Consider the following 26,100-nt stretch of genomic DNA (forward strand, 5'->3'; position numbering starts at 1 on the left):
ATTCATTTAGTTCGCAAGCACCGACCCAGGTGTCGGGTTTTCCAATTCTTTTGTAAAACCCCAAGTTTTATCCATCGTTGGATATTTTAAATTTGAAGGGAAGTGTTCCGATGCTCGAGCCCGAAGGCCCATGCATCGAAGCACAACATTCGACAAAGGAGGTCTAAGTGTTCAACAATTCAAGGAGGGTAATTGTAGCAATTAGGATTAGGGCCGGCAGGTTATCTCGCAAGCCGCGGCCGAAATACTTGTGTTAAACCTATTCATGCAATATTTGCGGAAAAGAAATACTTAGATTTAAATTTTAGGTGCAAGATGATCAAAGGTGACTTGCCTTGCTCAAGGTCTTCATGAAGCTTCACGAATCTTTGAGAAAACCCGCGAATGACGAAAATCCGGTAACTGCGACTATACGCAAACAATCAAAAACCTAAACAAAAGACCAAAAGAAAGACCCTATTTGGACTAATTAATAGTGCCATTAGATAGATCTAATTTTATGGAAATACTGGAAGTGGAACGGGGTCAATTGGATGAGCGGTTGAGAAGATATGGATTTTGGAAGTTTATTTGGAATTTCTGGAATAAGAGGAATGGTTTATGGAATTTATAGAAATAATATTCACAAGAATATTATTGACAGTCACTGATGTGCGGAACCAAGGGAAATGATTCATGGAATTTTGGAATAAGGAATAGATTTACGGAATAGGGGGAAAAGGATTTATTTAAACCCTTTTTGAAAAGGAAAAGAAAGGGGGAGGAGATTTAGACTTCCCTTGGGTGGCTAGGGCGCGGCCCGAGAGAAGAGGCGCGGCTCGGCCGAGCTAACGGGCCGGCCGGCCTGAGGAGACACGGCCCATTAGGGCGCGCGGGAGGGGAGGAGAGAGGGAGCCGGTGGACCGGGCTCACATCGCGTGGTCCCGAGTGGGACCCGCTTGTCGGTGATGCGGCTCACGGAGGGATGGGCGCACGCAAGGGTGGCGCTAGGGTTCGGGTGAGCACGGTTCACGCGCGTGCACCGGATGGACCAGGGATGCGGCGGGCCCACGCGCAGCCGGTTGGCGCACCGTGGACCGCGCGCATGAGGGTGGGGGATGGAGGAGGCGGCTGACCGGCTCGGCTCGGTCAAAGCCGAGGTGGCGGCCACGCTGGCGAGCGGGAGGAGGAAGAAAGGCCGCGGCCGGATGGACGGCGGATGGCGGCGACATTCGCCGGGCAGCACACGGGGATTCAATGGAGAGGGAGGTCACCGGAGCGACGTGAGGGACAATAAGGAGCGAACCACCGGCCCGGATTCACCGGAGGGAGGCCGGCGGCGACGAATCGCAGCGGCGCATGCCAGCGGCGAGCAAAGAGGGGAAACGGCAGCGGTCAACGAGGGATCGATTGAGGGCGGCGGGAGCATCTCCGGGGCTCGGGGAATCCGTTTCCGGCGCCGGATGAGGAGGAGAGGCACCGAGGAGGGCCAGCGACGAGCGGCGACCTCCGGGAGCGGGCGACAATGGCGGCGAGGCCGTGCCGGGCGGCGGCGGGCATTGAGGCGGCGTCTATGCGCATTCGGGACGGCTACCGAGCTGCTGCGCGAGCTAAAGGAGGCGAGGGAGAGCGAGGAAGGGGAACGGAAGGGGGCACTACCAAGCTGGGACGGGCGCAGGCACGCACGGCCGATGGCGCGGGGCGAGCCCTCCGGTCTCGGGCCGGGGAAGGGGAGGAAGACGGGCGCCCGGAGTCCCGCGTCACGCGTCCTCGCACGCACCGGTCTCCCCGGTGCTCGGCGGCGGACAGCGACGGTGAGAGCAGAGGGAGGGCGACAATGGCGCGGTGGAGTAGGAGTCTGAAGTGGGAGGGATTGAGATAGGGAGGGGAGCTCGGCTTTGGGCTTTATAGGGGTGGTGAAGTCGGTTTGGGAGGAAACCGACGTAGGCGGTCAAGGAGCGGGAGATGGCGGTCGAGCGTGGTCACGGGCGCGGCAGAGGAGGCGATGGTGGCTGGAAGGGAAAAAGCAAAAAGGGGAAGGGGGAAAGGAGCTTTGCTCCTTGCTGTTTTTGGGCGAGCTGAGGGAGGAGAGAGCGCGTGGGAGAAAGAGGCGCTGCCTCCGCGTCTTGGACGCATGCGCGCTGTGGCGGCAGAGTGGGCGCGGGCGGCTGCGCGGCGCAGGCGGGCCAGGGCGGACGGCGACCGAGGGCGGTCGGCCACCACGGCGGGAGCGCGCGCGGGAACGAGCGAAGGCGGTGGCGGTTTGAATCGACGGGGCGCTGGCGGGAAGCGGCGAGAGAGGGAGAGAGAGAATCGCGTGAGAGAGAGAGGAAGAGAAGAGAGCGAGCGCTCTCTCTCAAGCGCGGCGCACGCGCGACGCACATACGAGGGAAGGAGGGGGAACGGCTGAGAGAGGAGATGGGCCGACGGGAGGGGATCCGGCCCATCCAAAATTAGAAGGACGCAAAACAGATTTCTGCAGAGATATTGAATTGGAGAGAATTGGAGTTTAGGTTTGAATTCAAATTGCATATTTGAACTCAGCGAAATACGGAGGAGCCAAGGAATGGATTCAAGGTGGAATAGGATATTTTGGAATCAGGACAAGTATTTGGTGAGGATTCAAGGAGGCGATTGAATTTCGGAGACTTGAATCGGAATTGGAATTTTGAGGTGGGCGATTTTGATGGCGACGAGGGGGAACAAAGATGGAGATTGAATTGAGATCTTGGCACAAATTAGACTCGCACATAAAGAACGGAATTTTTGAAATTAGGATTTTGCTGAATTAGTTTTTAACGTCTCACGAAAAGCGGAGCGTTACACCCTCAACGGTGTTCGCGTTGTCCACCTACTCGCCGAGGCCACCGTTGCTAAGGTACATGCATATGTTGAATCACTGGTACTAGTACCACTCATGGCAGTTGTGTAGGATGTCATCATTGAACTGCAGTGGTAGGTCATGGATGTATCCCTTGCAAGCTCTGCATCTCGGTGGCTTTTTCCACGGCCGTCATTGTGGCATTGCATGCAGACGGACGCTTTCTAAGCTGCCAGGAAAAGCTGAGTATTCTCACCGTCGGACGAGTGATTAGCGCGGCAAGCTGACCAGAGGCGTGTTGTCGAACTTTCACGGATACGGAGACAATGATGTGATGGAGATAAGAAAAATCACGACGGTGTGATACATTGTTCTATTCTTAGAAAAATTATAGTGGCATATCCACCCGATTTCATGAATAGTAATAGTATTTTTATAATACGTTGTATTTGCAGTGGCCAATTAATTTTTTTTATTACCTATCATTGATAATTACTCCCTCCATCCTAAATGGTTGACGCCGTTGATTTTTTTAAACATGTTTGACCGTTTGTATTATTCAAAAAATTTAAGTAATTATTAATTCTTTTCCTATCATTTGATTCATTGGTAAATATACTTATATGTACACATATAGTTTTACATATTTCACGAAAAGTTTTTGAATAAGACGAATGGTCAAATATGTTTTAAAAAATCAACAGCGTCAAACATTTAGGGAAGAAGGGAGTAATTAATTAACATATATTTTTTTAAAAAAACAAGGAATTAATTGGAGCCGATCCTATCCGTGGCTGTTTTGTTAAAAAAAAAAACAAAACAAAACGTACTGGTTATTTTATTTACCCGATACATTTTTTTTTACTGCTCTCCTCTTAAATACAACGAGAGATCTGGAAAATTTATTTTGGGGATAAAACCCCGGTGAGACGCGAGTTGCGATCCGAGGGATCGAACTCGCGTGCGCTGCCTGCTCGCTGCTGACGAGGCTAGCCACGCTAGCAACGTTCGGTTCTCTTTACCCGATAGATGTTGGAGCACCGCACGGATGAGAAAAAAACCAGCGTGACCCCACCTCCTCTCGAAGACTCGAACCTTATCTTGTCGTAACTCTCCGTCTCTCGAATCTTCTGCCTACTTCGCTTCTTTCTCGTGGCTCTCTCCGTCTCGCCGTCTCTACTTCTCCACTCACTCCCCAGCGACGGCGGCGTCGCTTCTCTCTCTCACATCGGTGGGCGAGCGGGGTGCTGCCTCACCGCGAGCACCGGCGGCACTTCCCAAACCATGACAGCAACGACGGCGCCCTCCCCACCGTGAGCAGCGGCAGCGACGGCGCCCTCTCCACCCTCAAGATCACCACGAGCGGCAGCGGTGGCGGCGACGCCCTCCCCCACCACGAGCGGCAGCGATGACGGCGTCAATGGCTTCCCCTGGTGGATCCGATGGCGACGGTGGCGTCGGCGGCTTCACGCAACAGATCTGTCGGTGTCGACGGCTTCCCGCAACGAGATTGGATTTTTTTTTCATGGGATTTCAGTATTTTGTTTTTTGAGATTGGATTGGATTTATTGGAGAGGAGTTTAGGATTTGTCTCGTGTGTGTCTTGAGATTGGATTTGGGGGGATTTTACGATTTTTCCGTGTGTGTTTGGGGAATCAGACTCGGATTGAACGCAACACAGCGATCTGGGAGGGTTTTTTTCGCGTCATTGAATCGGACTATCCTTTTTCTTTTCTTTTTATATGTTTTTTCGCCCTTTTATTTTGTATAAAATTTGTGTATAAAGCTTCAGTTTTCCCTGTCCGATTATATTTTTACGATTTTGGGAGTGGTGGGGGGGAGGGGGGATTGGAAAAATACAAATCTTTTAATTAGTTAAGAAATTAGTTAAGATAAAGAAACAAATATTGGATTAGGACGTTTTCTAGTACAGCAAATTTAGGCATACTAGAAAACGTCATATCTAATACTAAATTGGTATCTAATACTAAATTGGTTTTTTTTTTACGGATGGATTAGTGTTCTAGTAAATAGAATATGAGGAAAGGTTGGGTTGTTGGTTCACATGGTTTATTTTTTCTATCTATATTATCTTATGCATACATCGGGATTATCAGTAGTTTCTCATTCTGTAATGAATTTCAGTTTTGAAAACTACATACCAATTTAAAATGGAAGATGGTGCACCTCTCATAACGACGGGTGATATAATAGCAAGTTTAATATATGGCTCACTACTAGATTCAAATCATCTATAGCCAAATTTATATAATAGTTGCTTACCATACTATTAATACTTAGTCCTATCTGTCATACACACATTACGTCTTAGAGTCCGTGTCCCACCTGTCATACACACATTACGTCTTAGAGTCCGTGCTGTAGCTCTGTAGCCCGCTGTTCTTCTCTCTTCCTTTATCTCTTTAAAATATGTTTATAGTTAGCTTATAGCATGCTATTATACCTGCTCTAAGGCTACCTTTGCTGGTTCACTAGAAAATCAGGAGTTGTCAGTACAGTCAGTAATGTGCACATGGCGATTGGATTGGTAGATGACATGTACGCGGGTACGCTGTTTTTACCACACATAAATTTGCAAACAAGATGTTACCCAAGAGTACTGTCACTTACTACGGGTTTTTGAGTTAATCAGCTTTTTCTTTACCAGCATAGTTACAACGAACAATAACAATATTACATGTAAGTCATAGTGCTGGTTCGGAAGGTCTAATAGGTACCGGTTTCGATGCCGACACCAACTAGTTGGCACAAATGATGGTGTCATTGGTGCCGGTTCCCAAACCGACACCTATATGGTATTACAAGTACCGGTTTTTGATAAAGAACCAGCACCAATGATGGTGTAAGGGCTGCACTCGTAAGCTTATAGGTGTCGGTTGGTGTTAATAACTGGCACCTATAATCTTGTAGCCAAAAAAAAAAAAGTAGCCAGTTCACAGTATGTCCATTCAATCAATCCACCATACACACAAAAATCCCACATCAATTCACATAATATATGCTATCCATCTCCAAACATCAATTCACATATTCACATCACCCCACATCCAAAAATCTCCAAACATATCGCAGTACTACACATTGTCCATCTAGGAAACAAGAGGCCTGAAACAATGTTGCTTAGCTTACACATCAAAAAAATACTGGGGGCACCAAAGCTCAAGACATATCAAGTAGTTACTCGTATATCGTTGTATTTTCCACCTAGTGTAAAGCATTACCACGCATTAGTACCGTCCTGTATTCATTCATTCTTTTACGGGGGAAAAAAACACGTTCCTCATGAAAATAGAGGACATTACGAATCATAACAACCATACATAAAAACAGATTTGACCATACAAAAGATCTCTTCATATATCCCGTGTCCAATGTATTGTGAAAACTACCAGAAGCATCACAAGGCAATAAACTACCAGTGGCAGCATATTCCACAAATAATCAATTTTTTATTTGAGTTGGGAGTGATATTTATACTGATACTGAATTCCGAACCACCACAATAATAGTGGGCTATATCTCAAAGGCACAAATATTCCATAAAACCAAAGGACGGTAAAATGAGATAGCTTTCAAGTGCTGACCTCCTAATATAGCAAATGCAAGAGAATTGGAGTTATATGTAACTCCTAAGAATACCATACAGAAAGCAATGAGCAGAAGGCGAACCTGCAAGTGGTACAAAATCTAATGATTCAGTCCGAGCTGCCCTTAAATTACAAGATCTAAGTACCTACGGATCTCTCTGAGCCTCGCGTCCAGTCCTTTCAAGGCTGCAAGCTTGCTGGTTACCTTTAATGACAACAATGATAAACGATATATTAGGGCATAATAAAGCAACTTGTAGGCTGAAAATGCGTATTCTTGTGAAATATCACCTCTGTTGCAAGCGTGCCTATTGTTGTCCCCTTGACATCCATCAGAAGGTGCTCAACTCCTATAAGTAGGATGAACATACATCAGTCAAAAATCCTTTCTGAAGGAAAAAGACTTCACCACAAAAAGATTCTTTCTTCTTGGTGAGGAAAACCTCACTAGCATCAAAAACTTAATATATTTATTGCTCAAACGAGCTAACTATTATCTGTAACTTGCAAAATACACATAGCATCCCTTTTTCCTAGTAAAAACAGATGAAACAGACATACCAATTTCCTCAACCTAGTGGGCAGCTATTTCTGAAGGAACATGAACAAACACCTTTTAACTTTTCTGAGTAGCATTCTGTAAAAGACAACATGTACAATAATGAAGGATAACAGGACAAAAGCACAATAAACTTCCAGTTTCTTAGATCACAAGCTAACCTCTTTAACCTCCTCCACAGCATAGCACAATAAACTCCTTCGGTTGAACATCAATAATCACCAGGACAGGCTTAGGAACATAGCTGCAATTGAGAAGCACAAGAACTTAGTTAGCTACCATTAAGGGTAAGCACCAAAATAAATATGCACAAGCATCCAGGGACAAAAACAAAAAGAAAAAAAAATACTTCGAAGGGAGGAAACTACTTCCACTTTCATTAACAAAAAATACAAGAAGACTTAATAAAAAGATACAGAAGGTAGTGTTTCAGGTATACTAACATCAGCTATTAAATTTCCATGCCACCAATATGTGTGAATGACTTTCCAAACACATAAGTTAATATGAGGGAACAAATTAACTACAAAACTGCTGTTCATATCGGCTCATTATGTTCGTAGCCAAAATTGATCAGGAAATTTCATTGGTGCGGTGGTGGATCGATGGGATGGATGGACCAACGTTGTCAGCGCTGGCGGGCGGGCGCTGGAGGGCGATATCGTCGAAGGGATAATATAAAAGGATATACATTTTTCATGCCATCTACAATTAACCCCAATACAAAGAACGGAAAAGTGTTCAAGGAAGCAATAGATAAACAGATTAAATCCATCATAGTGAATTTCATGTTCAAGACATTAAGAAAACCACATCAATCCAGATAACTAATCTACAAGATACTTAGAAAATGTTTAAAGGGTACGTTCTGCCCACTAATATTTATTCTAAGCCTACATCTCCTTGGTTGTTGAACGGCTATCTAAAGTGTCACTAGGGCAACCAGCCTCGATGAAACCCACTAGCCCAGTAGGAGCTTTTGAAATGTTGTATGCGCCATCTGACGAGATGATATGATTGAAGATGAATCCACAGAGTTGTTCAGCGAGGCCGAAACAAGCATGTGGCAACAATTTACTTGTCGGGAGCTTTAATTTCTGCAAATGGAAGAATTGAAGATATGAAAATGTACTGTGTTTAGAAAGTTGGATTTACGTCTTAGAGCATGGCGAACCTTGGCATCCATAATGTTCCAGTTGTTGTCCTCCATGAAAATCGACATAAATCTCATCAGGTAGAACCCACATGTACTCGTGCCCGGATCCTGGCGTAAGCAATAAGGGTGGGCCCAAACCCGGAATGTATTTGCACGCGGAGCGTGTCGAATACACTTCTTCTTATACCTCACAAGTGCCTTATTGAGGGTGTCAATGATAGATTGGAACTTGGCTTGTGGGGTCCTCAGTCCATCGAAGACAACAATCTTGGAATCGTTTAAATGGATCACAAGAAGGATCCAGTGAGGCCTACATAAAAGGAGAGCAATTAACATCTTAAAGTACAAATGGGAAGTACAACGATATATGCCACACTTACTTAAAGTGGTAGGGCAAAAGGATGGTATTCTTGTTGTGCAGGTTGACAAAGGATGCATACACATAGTCGACCACTGCTTGTTCAGACTTATCGCCTAACTGGTCAATATTTCTGGAATTGATTATTTGTGGATCGAGGAATCCTAGTTTGCCATGTGTCGTTCTACATTCAAGTGCCGCCATTCTGCATAAGGAAAAAAATTAGACATGCAACGAGGATATCTACTTAGAAAAAATAGCGAGGGATCGAGTATACTTACAATGTCCATAATTGAATTAGCGATAAGTCTAGCTCCATCAGATTGTATAGTTGAAATAGTTCTTTAAATGGGACCCAAAATATACCATCACAGTGATGAAAGTCCTCGTCCCTGTAAAAGACGGGGAACATCTCCTTACCCTCCTTAGCCATCTGTAAGTACCACTCTTCTACCCTCCTCATCTGAGTACAATTGCCAACGATGTTGCGATATTCATCGGTAGTCAAAGAATGACCAAGTTTGTACTGAGCTGCCAATGGGGCATTCGCAATATTGCGTACATCAAATAAACTGTTCAGCCTTGCACCTTCTAGAAAATCTTGCATAGTCTTGCTGGTCTCAAATTCTTCCTTGGAAAATTCTTGCAATTTCTTTTTCCTGATTGTGCGTCGGAAGTTCGAAATAGGTACTAGTGGGGCAGGTGACCTTGCCATGCGAATGAAGTGGTCCTGTATTGCAACTGGCACTTTTACGTTTGCTGCCTCCTTTTTTTTTTCCTTCAAAGTTGGCTCAGACATGTTAGGCAATGGCGCCTTCTTGGTCTTCTTCAGAGATGGGGGTTCGAACATCTGGGATGTTTTACATAGGCGCCCCCTTTTTTTCGGTGGGTCTGAAGAAGCTAGCCTATGGTGTTCTGCTGGTGGAGGAGATGGGCTCTTACGTTGTGCCGGTGGAGGAGACTGGCTCTTATGTGGCAATGGTGGTGGAGTTGGCATCCTTTGAGGGGAGACAGAAAGCCCTTCAGAGCTAGACCCATCATTGCTTGGCTCATCATCACTATCTCCTGAAGGGAAGACAATGAAACGCTTGCGCCACAGGATTATGTTGTGGACGGCTTCTCCAAGAGTGTTTATTCCCTTCTCTGGAGCAAAATCAAGCTGGACTGCCCTGTATCTGCTCGGCACGTCCCCCACTTCGACCCTTGAGTAGCCACTTGGTATCAGATTACTGTGTATCTTTCCCCCCTCCATTACGGGATGTGCCATACCGCGTGCCACCTCTTGAGTGATGTTTTGAAGTGGCACATGCAGCCTGCATGCAGTACGTACAGTGATGTCATCCACAGGGTAACGAGCCATGTCCGGTTCTTGAGGAACCTTAGTTGACGCACAACTGCTTTTCCTCCCACCTGGGCTGATTACACGGCCAGCATCGCCTCTATCCTGACTATCGAGCCTCGCCATTATCAGTGCCATTTGATCCTTCAGTTGCCTTATCTCTTCTGATTGGTCTCCGGAATTCTTATATCTCCGAGACCGGTACCTATGTCCGTCTTCAGTAAAACCTTCCCTCCATGGAACTAGTCCTACTCCTCTTGTGCGTCCCGGATGCTCATCATTCTGCAATGCAAGTGTGAGCTCATCTTTCTCCCTGTTCGGAACAAAAGAACCCTCTGAGGACTTTTGATGGGCATCGTGGAGCCTCTGTGTCACTTCTTGCTCTCGTGGACCCTTGTGTACCAACTCACCTATATCCGAAAGTGTTGCCCCTCGAGCGTATTGGTAATTCTTGGCCCGTTGGCTCCAATCCTTCGTCTCAATCTCGATTCCCTTTTCCAGCAGCTCATCTTCCCTCTCTCGCCATTTGTCTACATTCTTAGCATATCCGCTAGGGCCGAGACGGTGAGGGTACAGATTTTTGGCCGAATTGGCTTGGTTCCTTTCACTAATCTCCTTTGCCTCTTCTGATGCTCTGTAGGCCACAAAGTCATCCCAGAAAAGGCAGATCCTTCGATAATTATTGTCTTCAAAATTTGGTGTCAGGCCCTTCCTTATAAACTTGCTGGCAAGGTCCGACTTCCATTTCTTAAAGCTAACTGACATCCTCTGAAGGGCCCTGTCCTTTGCGCGTTGTTCTGAACCCTCAGGAAACTGGAATGTCCGCTTCAACCTTTCCCAAGCAAGGTCCTTATATCTGTTTGGTACCGTCCACTCCAATTCATCTACATCAGCTTTCTTCCAGTGTCGGTACTTGATGGGGATGTCATCCCGAGCAATGACACCTATAGCATTGGAATATGGGGTGAGTGCCGATTTTGGAGATGTAGGATTCCCATCTTCATCTACTGCTGTGATAGTGTACATGCCCGAGGGCATCCTGGTTGGACCTCTAGCCCTTCTTCCCGATGAAGTGACACTATTCCCAGAGTGCGCAGTGGCCGATGGATTAACCTCCTTGAAAGAACGGTATAAATTAGTCATTTAGAACAGATATATGTACAGTTAAGGTCTTATTTGTTGCACAAGGGCGAATTTACCTCCATGTTATCAGGGTTATCACCAGGCTGGTTCAAGTTTAGAAAGCTACTTAGGCTAACATAGCACCATCGCTTTTGTAGACCTGGACTACAACTACTGACAAAAAAACGTTAAATAAGCAATTTTCCCAAATATTTCAGCACATTCATAGTAATTTACCCCAATCTGCATAAGAGGCACACATATTCTAACCTATACAGAATTGACAGAATAATACACCCAATCTGCAAAAAAAAATTCCAGCTATGGATTTGTATTTCAAAGAGCATTCACATTATTAGTTTCAAGTTACAAGAGCATGTATTTTGAGCAATCAGTTGCAGAACATGTACGAAATTGATTTACAGACATGCAAACTCTGAACTTTTTTGTATGGACCCTGAACAATCTGATTCACAAATATGATTGACAACTAGAACTCAAACCTGAAATATAGGCTCACAAGTCCCAGGTATACACAGGAACTAAGAAGAAGACTACTTAAGACTGTCAAAAGGAATGATTCATCAGTATAGAACTTCTAAAAAAAATCATCTTCAGTAAAGACCTACAACTATATATATTTGCATTTCTAATTTATTTATGCATTGCTGAAGCAGATCCAAGATTATGTCACAATCCCCAATGATGAGAAGTAGGGGGTAGGTTTTCCTTTGGAAATATAGGAAATGTATCATTACTATTCAATTTTTTTGCTAGTCTGTTGAAAATGAAGCTAAGAGAGAAAGGATGGAGTGGTGCTGTTTACTGATGGCATGTAAAATCGTTCAATTTAATTGCAAATTAGTTTTGAGCTAACCAATTGAGCAAAGAGCTAAGAGCAGTGTTGTAGACAGTTGTACCTTGGACTCTGAAAACATACTAAAAACATCACTTTGCAAGCATATTACTGTTACTCCACATGGCCACATAGCCAAACAATTCATCATAGCTAATCGATACTAGTATACACCTAGCTATCACAACCTCTAGATAGCATTTCATTTTCAGAGGTTGCTATACCCATCAAACCCAAATATATCAAAATTGCACAATAATTTCATTCAGAGATTGCATCATAATCCCTAGCTAGCATTTCATTTTCAACAAATTGCATGAACAAATTGCACCAATATTTTGCTCTCTGACAAGGTCTACATATAGGGAGGGGAGAGGGGAACACACCACAGCGGCGGAGGAGGTCCACGGCGGTGCTGGAGGAGAGCCGCGGCGGCGTTGGAGGAGGGCGGCGGCGGTGGTGGAGAAGGGCCGAGGTTGCGACGGCGCAGATCTTGGGGGCGTCGCCGGCTGCGGAGTAGGGCCGACGACGCCGACGGTGGTGGATGGCGCTGGCGGGAGGACCGACGGCGGGCGGTGGCGAGTGACGACGCGAGGAGGATGCCTTGGAGCGACTGAGGAGCGCGGTGGCGGTGGAGATGTGGGCCGACGGTGGGGGGCGACGACGACGGCTCTCGGTGGTGAATGGGACGGCGGGCCGGGTAGATCCAGGCGAGGGCGGCGGCGGTGGCGGGCGAGCGGGTGGCGTTGGTTCGGGGGATAAGAGGAAGAGGGAGACGGCCCGCGGTATAATCGACATACGTAGCGGTTCTACGTTAGAACCGGTACCTATAGTTGTAAGCGTTAATTGGATACATGCCATTCAAATATGTCTAGGTAGGAAAATGACATTACAATTCATCCATTCGTAGTTGTACCACTAACCATGTCACTGCCGTCACGTTTTTATCTAAATCTCCTTCCTTTCTGTCTTCTCCTGTCTTCCTTCCATCTCCTCTCCTCTTTGCTCGGCGACGCCGATGACCGCCACCATGTATCCAGCGCCGGTGTCTCCGCCACCATCTTCTCATCTCCCCCGCGGGGCAAGCCACATGCAAGAGCCGCCTCCTCTCGGTTCTCTAGTTCGACCCGACCAAGCCCAGCTGCGCCTCGTGCATCGGCGTTGGCGACAAAATCAAGATCCACAGCGGCTACGGCAAGTTCTTGGCGACATCCCCTCCATTAACGCTGCTAACAGGCACCAAATCCAGCAACGCTTTGTCATCCTCCTCTGCCGCCGGCTCCAGGACCAACCACACGACATGGCCGGAGTCCAGGCTCCGGCAGGCGGTGGACAGTGGCAGCGGCACGGGATACGGCGCCAGCAGGTGTATCGGCACGGAAAGCTGGCAACGGAGGGGCACACCGCGAGGTGAGCGAGGATGGAGGACAGGGAGGGAGTGGCCATGGAGGCAGAGGACGAGGGAGACGGCATGGGCAAGGCGTGTGTGGTGGGCGGCGGCGGCCACGGCGCTCTTGTCTACTCCGAGCACTGGCTGCGACGAGGCCTCATCGACCACCGCCGCCGACTATCTGTGGCTCCACTACCACCACCGCACGGACTAGGCCATGATGGACCGCCTTGTCGCGTCGCACCTCAACGGTAACCCCGACTCGCTCGACGACCAGCTCCGCTTTGTTGCTGCCGCCGCCGACGCCTCGGTAGCCGACGGCCTCGCCTACTACTCCACCGTCACCACGAGGCTGCTCGCCCGTGCCAACAGCGTCACCATCAGCAGTGATGACAACGTGTGGAGCTTCGCGCAATCGACGGCGCTACCGCCACCATCGGCACCTGTCTTCCCGTCCCACATGGCGACGGGCGCATCCAGAACATGGGCCCCGGCCGCCACTGCCTTCGATCTCCGCGATGGCGTCGTCGACGGCAAGGCTGAGTGGAGCGACGGTGGCGGCGGCGTCCACGCATGGGAAAATGCGAAGTGGCGCCACGGAGAGACGGCACCAACGGGGAGTGGATGGAAAACACGATGAAGTGGCATGGATCCAATTTTCTGAAATTGCAGTGGCACCCAACCGATATCGTGACTAGTAGTGGCATTTTTCTAATTTGGCATATTTATAGTGGCATAGATCTAATTAACCCATTTTCCTTTGCAACGAAAGCCACTTGGGCCTCGGTTTGACAGGTTTGCTGGAAAATCCGATGGTTGCGTTCTAGGTATACATTCCACCAGGTTATGAGAAGATCTCCAATTATTTTCTTCCTCTTGGCTATTGGAGAAAGGTTATATAGCATCTCCCACCCATCCGTCAAGGTGTCCGCCTAAGAATTTTGATAACCAAAATCTCTGAGCGTCGAGTTTCCGGTCTTATATTTTTTTCGACAGACCTGTACATCATTTTGTTTACCTTTTATATAGTATAAAAGGCAAAACTTTCCATAATGGTCGTTACCGAGCGCCGGACGCGGGGGAGCCGGATCGGACGCTCCCCCCGCGTGCCCCTCCCCCACGTCCATACTGTTGTGCCCATCTACTTCTCTCTCCACTTTTTTCCACAAAAGATGTTTCACCTAGTGTACCTATAATATTTCACTATTTATATATCCAATATTGCAGTGAATTAAAATACTCTTTTGCAAAAAAAAACCCACATATTTTGGAAACTCTCTATTAAGGAAATTTGGTTTATTTTTTGTTCCACAAAAAATGTTTCACCTAGTGTACTCACAATGTTTCATTATGTATAGATGTAATGTTGCAGTGAATGAAATATTCCATTGCAACAAAAAATCCACATATTTTGAAAACCCCATATTAAGGAAATTTGGTTTATTTTTTGTTCCACCGAAAAATATTTCACCTAGTGTACTCACAATGTTTCACTATATATAGATCTAATGTTGCACTGAACTGAAACATTATTTCGCTATTTGCTGAAACATTGTTTTTATATAAGGTGAAACAACACCCGATTTAAATGAGTGAAACATTTTTGCTCTACTTAGTGAAACAATTCCGATATACCTGGTGGAACATAATATAATATTAAAAAAAATTCAATAATAAGCTAATTTTTTTCGTCGGGAATATATCCATGTGTGGTCTTGTTTTGAAGATTTAATTGCAATTTAATGGTGCAATTAGATTATGATTTGGATAAGTAATTTAAGAGAAAAATCAGTTTAAAATAGTTTTACACGTAAATCTAACACTGATGTCAGCATGACGATAGCGTTCGATTTCCCCAGCCCCGGATCGGGCTACCGGTCCTTAGGCGCGTCCCAAAACTTTTGCCCTCCATTCAAAAAAAAAAAAAAAACTCTGGGCGTCAAGCACAGCCGCCCAGGTGCACACACCATAGAGCAGATGACGGGAGTTAAGCTTCGTCACTGTACGCATTGTGTTACCGATGCCTCCCGATCCATATCAGACTTGCTAATATACTCCCTCCGTTTCTAAATATTTAACGCCGTTAGCTTTTATAATATACTAGCAAAATGCCCGTGCTTCGCTACGGGTAAAGGAACGGTTAAATTCTATAAAGTACACCGTTAACGTGTATATAATAATATTCCAAGATATGTAAATTATTCATTGCACTAATGATAATCAAGATGGATAAAAATATTCCTGCTTAGCTCGCATCACGAAAGGAAAAATGAGAAAATTGAATTAAAACATATTAAATTCTAATTTAATGAAATATAAATTTGCTTCAATATTAATTACACTCTTTGAAATTATAGCAAAAGTGATCGTGCGTTGCAACGGAAAGACAAAAAGATAAAATTAAAACACATTAAATTATAATTAAATGAAATACAAATTTTCTAAAATATTTGGGTATTTTTTAAGTAGGTAGGTATATATTTAAATTAATTTATAAGCAAAGTAAGTGTGAAAAATAAAATGTTATGGTTGGAAATATTTGGGTTTTTTAAGTAGTTAGATATATAATTAAATTAATTTATAAGTAAAGTAAGTGTGAGAAATAAAATGTTATAGTTGGATTTAATTTTTATTAAATTTTCTATATTATTAATTACATTCATTAAAATTTCCTTGGAATTTAGTAGCTTAATTGCTAATTTTAATAATACAAACATCATTTTAGCATGTATCCTTTTATCTCTATGGGCCTTTTTCAGCCCACTTTCTTCTTTAGCCCGCAAGCAACCAAAGTCTAATTTATATCCCTATACTCTTCTCACGCTTCCTGGACTGCCGGCCCGCATGCGGCCCAAGTGGTGCGGCCCAATGCTCGATCGATTTGAGCCGTTCGTTTTGATGCACGGCACAGATTAGTTCCAAAGTGATGAAAACCCTAACCCTAACCCTCCCCCTCCCCTCCACCCAGCCGAGCCGCCCGCCACCCCCGCCCCCGACGCCGCTTTTCCTGCTCCGCTCCGGCGACCCCCTCCCCCCAGCCAAGCCGGCAGCCTCCCCCGCCCCCGACGCCGCCTCTCCCCCTCTCCCTCTCCTCACCGACACCGCTTCCACTCCCCTCCCCTCCGGCAGCGCCGCCGCTCCTTCTCCCCCTCTCCCTCCCGTCTCACCGGCATGGCGCGGCCGACGGCGGGGTGTGGCAGCGACGGCGGACCGCTCCCTCTCCCCCTCTCCCTCCCGTCTCACTGGCACGGCGCGGGCGATGGCGGGGTGCGGCGGCATCGTCGGCGTCCGCGCTCCCTCGGCGACGGCCGTCCCTACGGCAGCGTCGACGGTGACGGCGGCGTCTGCGGCGTCCGTGGGTAGAGCCGCCGCTGCCGGATGGCTCCCTCCGCCACCTCTCTTCTCCCTCCGGCGGCGGTGGTGGCGTCGGCGGCCGCCGTTCTTTTTTTTTTTTTTGCAATTTTTTCTATCGCTATTGCTAACCAACTCGGATCTTGTATGGACGAAAAACGGACGAAAATTAGATGTGACGAATGGAAAAATACGAATATTTATATTAGTTATAGATTTGACCGTTCATCTTATTATTCAAAAGTTTAAGTAATTATTAATTCTTTTTCTATAATTTGATTCATTGTTAATATACTTATATGTATATATATAGTTTTACATATTTCATAAAAGTTTTTTAATAAGACGAACAGTGAAACATGTGCTAAAAAATAAACGGTGTTAAAAATTAAAAAACGGAGGGAGTGTGTACCTATGTGGATTTTTAGTTTTGGGATACTAGCGCGGGTGAGACTCTCACATGAGTGTGCATGTCTGCTTGGTTTGTAGATCAAGCTAAGAACCATGTATGGTACGTCTTCGTAGCCAGCTACTACTTATAGATGAACCTCCAAAATTGTAGTATACTCCCTTCGTCCCTAAATATTTAACGCTGTTGTTTTTTTAAACATGTTTGACCATTCGTCTTATTTAAAAATTTAAGTAATTATTAATTATTTTCCTATCATTTGATTCATTGTTAAATATATTGTTATGTATACATATATTTTTATATATTTCACAAAAGTTTTTGAATAAGACGAATAGTCAAACATGTTTAAAAAAAACAACGGCGTCAAATATTTAGGGACGAAGGGGTATATACTGCATCTCTCTGTGGATTTTACTGATAAGAAACTAATAGCGAGCGAAAGTGCTTTCGGATGGGTCTGGGCGTTAAAAAAGGCAGAACCATGTGTTACAGTGTTCGGCACCCTTTTTCCCAGCCTCTCTTTCTCGTTTTTCACACACGCGCTTTTTAAACAGCTAAATGCTATTTTTTTAAAAAAGTTTCTATACGAAAGTTGCTTAAAAATCAAGTTAATTTATTTTTTTAAAAAATAGCAAATACTTAATTAATCACGTGCTGATGAACAGCTCCGTTTTCCGTGATGCGTTCCAGGTTCCCAACTTAGAATAGCAAATACAGCCAGAGGTATTGATCTATCACTGTCGGTTCACGCAAGTAGCCCGTACATCAGGAGATGAGTCCGCCTCCATATGGTATTGATCTACGCGATGGCAGGAAGAAATCATAAGAGACCAAAGTTTGGTTAGGCTTGTACCTATCTGGAGCGTGAGACAGTACAGGTGAGTATTTAATTTTAGGTGGCGTTTGAATCTTCTAAAGATAAAGATGAAGATTAATTAGTGTTTTACGTAAAATGAGGTGGTAATAACGTATGATTAATTAAGTTTTAATTATTACAAACTTGAAAAATGGATTAATCTGATATTCGTGCGAAAACTTTCGAAATACATCGTTTAACAATTTAAAAAACGTGCAATTTTAATCCAAAAGTTCATCCTCAAATTTAGGAGGAAACGAACAGGGCCTTAGTCATACCCTTTTTCATTTTCTTTAGAATCCAGCATAGTAAAAAGAAAAAAAAACATACCAATAATAATTCCAGAAACTTAACATTCGAGCTAAATTAAACATATTTGGCCTGATCATCGACTTAACAAGCTGTAAGTACCATGTAAAACTCAAATGTATCAGGCTAGCTATCCTCTATGATAGACCCCCCCCCACCCCCCCGCCCCCACCCCCCACACACACCATCACCACCACCACCAACATACACACATAAAACAACACATCATAGGTTCCAACTCTAACTGATCATATATGACTCGGTCACCTTTGATGGGTTAGCATCCATCACGGATGACTATCGGTCATAGGATGTTGTTCTAACCCGTCATATATAGGTGGGGCTTGTCTGTGATGGGGTTAGGTTGTATCCTATTATTGATGAGGCTTTTAAAGAAAATGTTTTATTGCATAGTCTCATAGAATTATTAGTTATGCATGTAAAAAATGACCGGAAATAGAGATATATATTCACATAACTAGTCCTTTGAATCCCAAGATATATTTCGCATACATACATCCATCCTTTGGCTGTGTTCGGAACGATCTAGTTCCCAACCTCTCCCCTTCGTATTTCACACGCACGTTTTTCAAACTACTAAACGGTACGTTTTTTAAAAAAGTTTTTATACGAAAGTTGCTTAAAAAAAATCAAATTAATCCATTTTTGAAAAAAATACTAATACTTAATTAATCATGTGCTAATGAAGTTTTCCGTGTAGAGGAGATGGGTTCCATCTCCTGACGAGCAAACACAGCATCAGAATCCCCATATTCATTTCACATGCATTTTACAATCACATACATATAGCTGTGTTGCCTGCTTGTGCCAAGGGGTATGGGTGATACACAATCTTTTAGTCTGTTGAGTTCGACTTCACTTTGGAGTTGAATTATTCCTCAGAGAAGCTCGAGTGAACTACCGAAGTGTGCATGGTTCATTTTTTTTCCTATTAAAATCGATTCTTGCCTCACTGGAGCTGCACTTATAATTCTATACATTTTCATTATTAGTGTATTACTACTAATTAGGATGGTTGTTTGTTGAACACCTTCTCTCTTCAGATACTTTATCTGGACTGTTCTTAACTAGGAGCAACCAGAAGATACAGTTGATTGATGGATTTTGTATAGTACTTATACTGCTGTTACGATCACACTGGTGTACATCGGCAAACAACCCATCAAGGAGAGAATTGTCCCAGCCCTGCTTACTGCATGGCCTCATTTGGATGTGTCCAAATTCAGACCGGGTCACATATGTGGTGCATTTTAATTAATGTAAAATCTGTTGAAAGTATAAACACATAATGATTTAATTTATTCCATAAATAAATCATGATATTACAGATGTAAACTAGATTGAACGCATCATTAAATCTACACATGTAAACTAAGCAGTAAAACATGAATAGATCAAATATGCGCAACATGTTGAACACGTACCGGCGATCGGATGGAGTAGTCTACGAGCGACGGCGCAGTACAGAGGAGGAGGCAAACCCTAGATTGATTTCGCGTGCACCGGCGATCGGATGGAGTAGTCTACGAGCGACGGCGCAGTACAGAGGAGGAGGCAAACCCTAGATTGATTTCGCGTGTGTTGCGTGAAGATGGCGACTCGGTTTATATAGAGATAGGTCGCTTGATCAGGGCGCCCGCACGATCTCCACTCCGCGTAACTTATCCGGACTCCACGCCGTTTTCACGCACCGGATTAATCTGCGTAAGATCGGATGGAGTAGTCTACGAGCGACGGCGCAGTACAGAGGAGGAGGCAAACCCTAGATTGATTTCGCCCGCACCGGCGATCGGATGGAGTAGTCTACGAGCGACGGCGCAGTACAGAGGAGGAGGCAAACCCTAGATTGATTTCGCGTGTGTTGCGTGAAGATGGCGACTCGGTTTATATAGAGATAGGTCGCTTGATCAGGGCGCCCGCACGATCTCCACTCCGCGTAACTTATCCGGACTCCACGCCGTTTTCACGCACCGGATTAATCTGCGTAAGATCGGATGGAGTAGTCTACGAGCGACGGCGCAGTACAGAGGAGGAGGCAAACCCTAGATTGATTTCGCCCGCACCGGCGATCGGATGGAGTAGTCTACGAGCGACGGCGCAGTACAGAGGAGGAGGCAAACCCTAGATTGATTTCGCGTGTGTTGCGTGAAGATGGCGACTCGGTTTATATAGAGATAGGTCGCTTGATCAGGGCGCCCGCACGATCTCCACTCCGCGTAACTTATCCGGACTCCACGCCGTTTTCACGCACCGGATTAATCTGCGTAAGGGTGAGGAGCCAAATTTTGCGGACCATTTGACGTACGCGCACCGCCTGCCGGGCTAGGCGAGCGAGCGTACGCACGTGTGTTCCCCCTCTTCTCTCCACCACACATGCTTCAAGTGGTTAGGTGGTCATCCTCCCTTTTAAGGAGGTCTCCCTCTCCTAGAATAAGTAAGGTGGTACTAAACTCCACATGCATGCTATCCCATGAGGTGGGCTTTTGTGATTTTCTAAAAAATTAATCTTCGAATGGTCTTTAGCCTATCTATTAATTCCAACAAAATCTAGGCCCAAACTTAATCGAGATTCTTGGCGCGCGTACTCAAGATTTCTGCAAACAGTTAACATCGCGGGTGGCATGCTTGCTGATACAAAAGAGGCTCGCCTCGGGATGGCCCCGTCACCGCTGGTGGTAGCCCGAGTAATGGATTGACAGCCCCTGCTGCCTCCACTGGAATACTTGGCACATCAACGATTCTCGATGCTTCCCAAGCCACAAGCTCAGAACAATAGGGGGACTTGTACAAAGCATGGTATGTAAATGATAAAGGCAAATACTATTATGCTTAATATGTTACCTCTAAAAATACCATGTAGGATTGGATAATGAGGTGGAAATAATAATTGAGAAAAGAAAAAAGAGATGAAAGAAAGAGGGGATTAGACAAACAAATAAAATAAAATTATTTGGGTTATAATGATAGAGGTGATGTAGATGTGGTGTATTGTATATATCACCTTTTATCTTACATAGATAAAATTAGATGTGACAACTACCCCTACTATAAAACTTGCCCTAAGGGCACAATCCAATGTGTAATGTGTTGTTAAAAACCTCCTCCTGTGCCCTACTTATATATGTGCATATTTACAGGGGACTGCTTTTAAGAATTTGAATAATTGAATGCAAGTGTATTATTTTTTACACGCCATCCAACCTATTATAAAGAAAAATTAAAAACATGAAAAAAATATAATTATGGTGTCACATATATATAGTATCACTCTATAACATGCAGGAATTGGGTAAAGTAACTGGAAATTGAAGTAGATCAAACATTTAGTTTCTTTTATCTGCGTCTCTCTCCATCATTTGCATCGTTCCCAAAATTATTACTCTATCCATTCCACATTCTAATATGTTTTGGCATCTCCATCTCTTATCTTGATTTATTAACATGCATATGAATTTGAACATATATACCATGGATAGATCCATGCATGAATCTATTTAAAACCCATAATATTTTACAATGTAAATACAATGTGGGACTATTCAACACAAAGGTCAGTGGAAGCAAGTTCAATATCATGACCTGCAAGTTCTCATAAAAAACTTGAATATCTCTCAACAAAATCATATAGATGGAATTTAGCACATTTCTCTTCAATAAAAGCAAACAAGTGCCTTACGGTTACGGGCGCAGTAGACATACCAAATTCATTCAACTGGTTATGGTAAAGTTACTCACAACCAAGACACAAGTTCTTCTTCTTGGCTGCACCTAAGAGATAGATTGAGCACAAGAAACATGCTAACGAGGAAAAATACTACTTTAGACCTCTAATGCAAGAGAGACAACATCTAATACACATCAAAACAAGGAGGGAGAGAAAGAGAGTAGACTGGACAAATAAATATCGAAGCTATTGTATAAAGTTAGACTATAGGTAATATATATAGTATAGATGCCACCTCTTAATTTATGAGTAGAGTAGATATAACATTGAAAAAAATTAAAATTAAAGGTAGCAAATATACTCTTAGAGCATATATTCCTGGTGGTCCATGTTATCGAGTTCCTACAGTAATTAATAAGGTGCTACGCAAGAGAGTTGTAATGAGATGAGAGATCGAAACTACAGTGTCATATGCAAGACACTAGCAAGGGAAGTTGTGAGGAGTGCCTAAACAAAATGTACTAAGCATGGTTCTGTATCCGATTGCGTAAAAACTCTGGGCTCCACCGAAAGGGACTGAGTACGGAAATTTTAAACAATAATGATAAAACTTGAATCAAATTTCACCAATTTCAGGCGACATGGGATGTAATGTTGTCTCGGACCTCACCAAAATGAACGAAATTAGCCGAATCGAATGGTCCAAATCCTAGAACCCTAATACTAAGAGCCTAAGAGTTACTCCCTCCGGTTCCATAACTCCTGACATTCTGGACAAGGTTGAAGTTAAACTTTTTTAATTTTGACTATTGATAACTTTAAAAATATTTAAATAGTTTGGGGCAAGTGCTATAGTAGATGTGACTACCACCTCCAAATTTATCCATACCATTCACTAATAAATTAAGAGTTAACCCATGCAATATGTCACCTCTAATACACAAATATCAATATCTCTAATATTCTCACATCCTTCTTAAAGTTTGTAGAGAAGTTGCATCTTAATTTAGGGGTGGCTCATCATCTCGGGCGTTGCTAATTGGCACGCGTGTGCCAGCTGCAGCTCCTCACGCGCGATTTTTTTCACTTTCTTTTTTTTTTGCGATTTTTTTTCACTTTCCTTGTTTTTCGCTTTCCTTTTGGATTTCTTTTATCATCACCACACGTGTTTTCAAAATGTTTGAGTTGAAAATTTTCAAATCTTGACTTGAAAGTTTTCAAATCTTAACTTAAAAATTTTCAAATATGGACTTGAAAGTTTTCAGTCTCGAGTTGAAAATTTTCAAATATGAGTTGAAAGTTTTCGTATCTCAAGTTGAAAGATTTTAAATCCCGAGTTGAAATTTTTTCAAATGATTTGAGAAGTTATCGAAGCTGGACTTGAAAGTTATCATATCTGGACTTGAAAGTTTTCAATCTCAAGTTGAAAGTTTTCAATTCTGAGTTGAAAGTTTCAAAATTTGTCATACAAATTTAAATTTTGAGTTAAAAACTTTCAATGTTGAGTTGAATTTTTTCAAAATTTGACTTCAAAGTTTACATCTTAAGTCAAAAGTTTTCAATTTATTAGTAAAACAAATTAGAAAAAGAGATAATCTAATTTATTCTATCATTATTCTTAACTAAGTAGGAGTAGTTAGTTACGTTAACTTTGCACATTAACTCACGAAACGCGCGCCGCCGACGCGTGCGCGCGAGCTAGCTTTTCCGCATCATCTCTCTCCTCCACCTCATCACTTAATCCAATGTGATATTTTTAGGGGCAACATATGGAGCATTAGGGCAAGTTTTATAGTAGGGGTAGTTGCCACATCTAATTTTATCTATGTAATATAAGAGCTGATACATACAAGTACACCACATCAACACTACCTCTAGCATACTAATCCAAATGATTTTATTTTATTTGCTTGTCCAATCCTCTCTTTCATTCATCACTTTTTTTCTTGGAGTCTGTGAAGGTTACCCCTTGCATGAGGGGTAGCTCACCTTCTCTTTCCTCATTTATTTCTTCCACCTCATCATCTTATCCTATGTGGCATTTTTCGAGGCAACAAGTATTATAGTACTTGTGCCTTAAAGACACTATAATTGCATATATAGATCTGTCTTAAAAACCTATAGTAGAAGTAAAAAAATATTTCTTTATTACATATATTCTAATAGAAAAATGTGGTAAAAATATATTTTGAAAACCATATCAATATCTAGAACATCAAGAATTATGGAAAAGTATATGCATACAACTACCTATTCGGATGGTTACGTTGTTTGTTACACCGATTTATTGCTTCTCTCTCGTTATGAATGTTCTTAACTATGAGCATTCCGAAGACACTTGATTGATGGATTTTGCATAGTACTGATATTGCAAACAGGGTCTTAGTAGTTCAAAGTGTAGGATCGCACAAGATCAAACAAACCTACCAGAGGGGGCGAATGGTAGGGAAAACCAAAAACCCAAAAATCTTTTGCGTAATCAAAGATTACCCTGAAACGAAGTCGATGATGAAGCCCTATCGCCGCCGGTCGAACTACCCTCCTGCCGCCGGTCAGACCGCCGAAGCCTCGCCGGTCAGACTGTCCGAACACCTGTGGTCAGACCGCCGCTATCCCACCAGTCAGACCGCGCGCACACCTGTGGTTAGACCGTCGGGATCTAGAAACACCGGTAGATGACAAACTCAAAGTTGTAGATTGAAACTTTTCAACTTTATTGCATCAACTAGTGTTTACAAACTGCACCAACAACACTCCTCACTAAAATCTCGAACTAAACTCGAAACCCTAACTTTCTCTCAACTCTAGTCTCTCCAAAATCTATATCGGGAGGCCTCACCCTCCCTCTCTATTTATACATGAGGTAGGCTGTGCAAAGCCCACGAATCTAACACAACTTAGGACTCCTAACCCACGTAGAAAACCCTCTCGTGCAAGTAAACAACTCATCTCTTTCCTTATCTCAATCAAACTTCCCGAATTCAGACTTCCTTCCAAATTCGACTCCTCTTTCAATACGTGCACAATCCCTCTTGGATACCATATGGATTTATTCATCACCACGCGCATTGTACTCTAGCCTTTAGTATCCCGCATGATCTCTTGATCCCTGGACATCAACTTCTCCCAAGTTAACTCCGATCTATCACTGGCAATCCTCTCCCGAGGACTCAAGCAACACCTGCACATGCAACAACCAAGAAACCATATTCCGAGACCAAGTTCCTCCCAACTTGACTCACATTAGTATAACAACAGTATCCATACGCATAGAAACCATCTAGAAACCAAATCCCCAAAGGAAATATCCAAATCCAACAAAACAAGCCGAAACTGACATCGATTAGGATCCTGCCGGTCAGACCGTCGGGCCTGCCGGTCAGACTGCTGCAACACCTACGGTTTGACCGGCGTCACTCAGCCGGTTTGACCGTCAGGGTCAACCGAAACTGCACACTTCACAAAATCAACCATCTCATAAAATCTCTAAATTAACATTAGCAAACCACCAATATTTTCATCACAAAATCTAAATCAACTCCTTGATTCTACAATCTCCTCCTTGATGAAAATCATTGGCAAACAACAAATGGTTTGTGGTGTTTTGTGAACCAAATCCAAAAAGCATCTTCAACGCCAAAAAATTTCAAAGAAAAATCTCTCACTTTCGAAAAGAAAGAAATTCCTTCTACTTATGACAATAATGCACAATTTGTTACCTTGTTCTCCCCCTTTTGACAATGAGTTCATCAACATTTTTTTCCTCGGAGAGCTTTGCTATACCAAAAGTAATTCAAGAACATGTTTTGCAATAACAAGGTAGATAGCATGACAATCTAGTTAACAAGCATGCATAGAAGTGTAAACATGAACCAAAGATATTGTCAAAAATATCAAATCAACACTAAAGATTCATGACTTCAAATGATTTATAATGTAATATGTTAACAAGCACATAGGTTGAAAAACAAACACTATACATATATACCTATTGCATTTATCACTCTTTCTCAAAATAGCTTTAGCACAAAACAATCAAGAGAATTTCTTTTTTGTTTTTATTTGAGCCTTTTTGCTCTTTTTTTTTCAATTAATCCGGGTACTCCTTGTTGTCAAGACTGTTTCCATGGATTCGGCACCCATTATTTTTGCTCACATCGAATACGTCCTTATCGTCAAGACTGTTTCAAAGGATTCGGTATTCATTTCTTTCATAGATATTTTTCATTCTCTTGCACAATGAGCAATTACAAAGCTATTTGAGGAATAATAATTCAATAAAGCATATATATAAAGCAT

The 26,100-nt window shown here is 43.5% G+C and overlaps 1 protein-coding gene across 1 annotated transcript; it reads right to left on the bottom strand.

Moving 5' to 3' along the window:
- Window positions 1-6,044: 6,044 nt before the first annotated feature.
- LOC127779258 (uncharacterized) lies at window positions 6,045-12,541 on the bottom strand. Its single transcript, XM_052305990.1, has 9 exons — window positions 12,185-12,541; window positions 11,020-11,113; window positions 8,763-10,936; window positions 8,504-8,686; window positions 8,123-8,433; window positions 7,129-7,211; window positions 6,970-7,045; window positions 6,700-6,758; window positions 6,045-6,613 (listed from the first exon to the last, which is right to left on the bottom strand). Exons 2-6 carry the CDS (start codon window positions 11,023-11,025, stop codon window positions 7,186-7,188), a joined length of 2,700 nt encoding a protein of 899 aa, XP_052161950.1. The 5' UTR covers window positions 11,026-11,113; window positions 12,185-12,541; the 3' UTR covers window positions 6,045-6,613; window positions 6,700-6,758; window positions 6,970-7,045; window positions 7,129-7,185.
- Between the last annotated feature and the right edge of the window lie 13,559 nt (window positions 12,542-26,100).

This window comes from Oryza glaberrima, chromosome 7 (genome assembly GCF_000147395.1).
Source record: "Oryza glaberrima chromosome 7, OglaRS2, whole genome shotgun sequence".
NCBI classification, from domain to species: domain Eukaryota; kingdom Viridiplantae; phylum Streptophyta; class Magnoliopsida; order Poales; family Poaceae; genus Oryza; species Oryza glaberrima.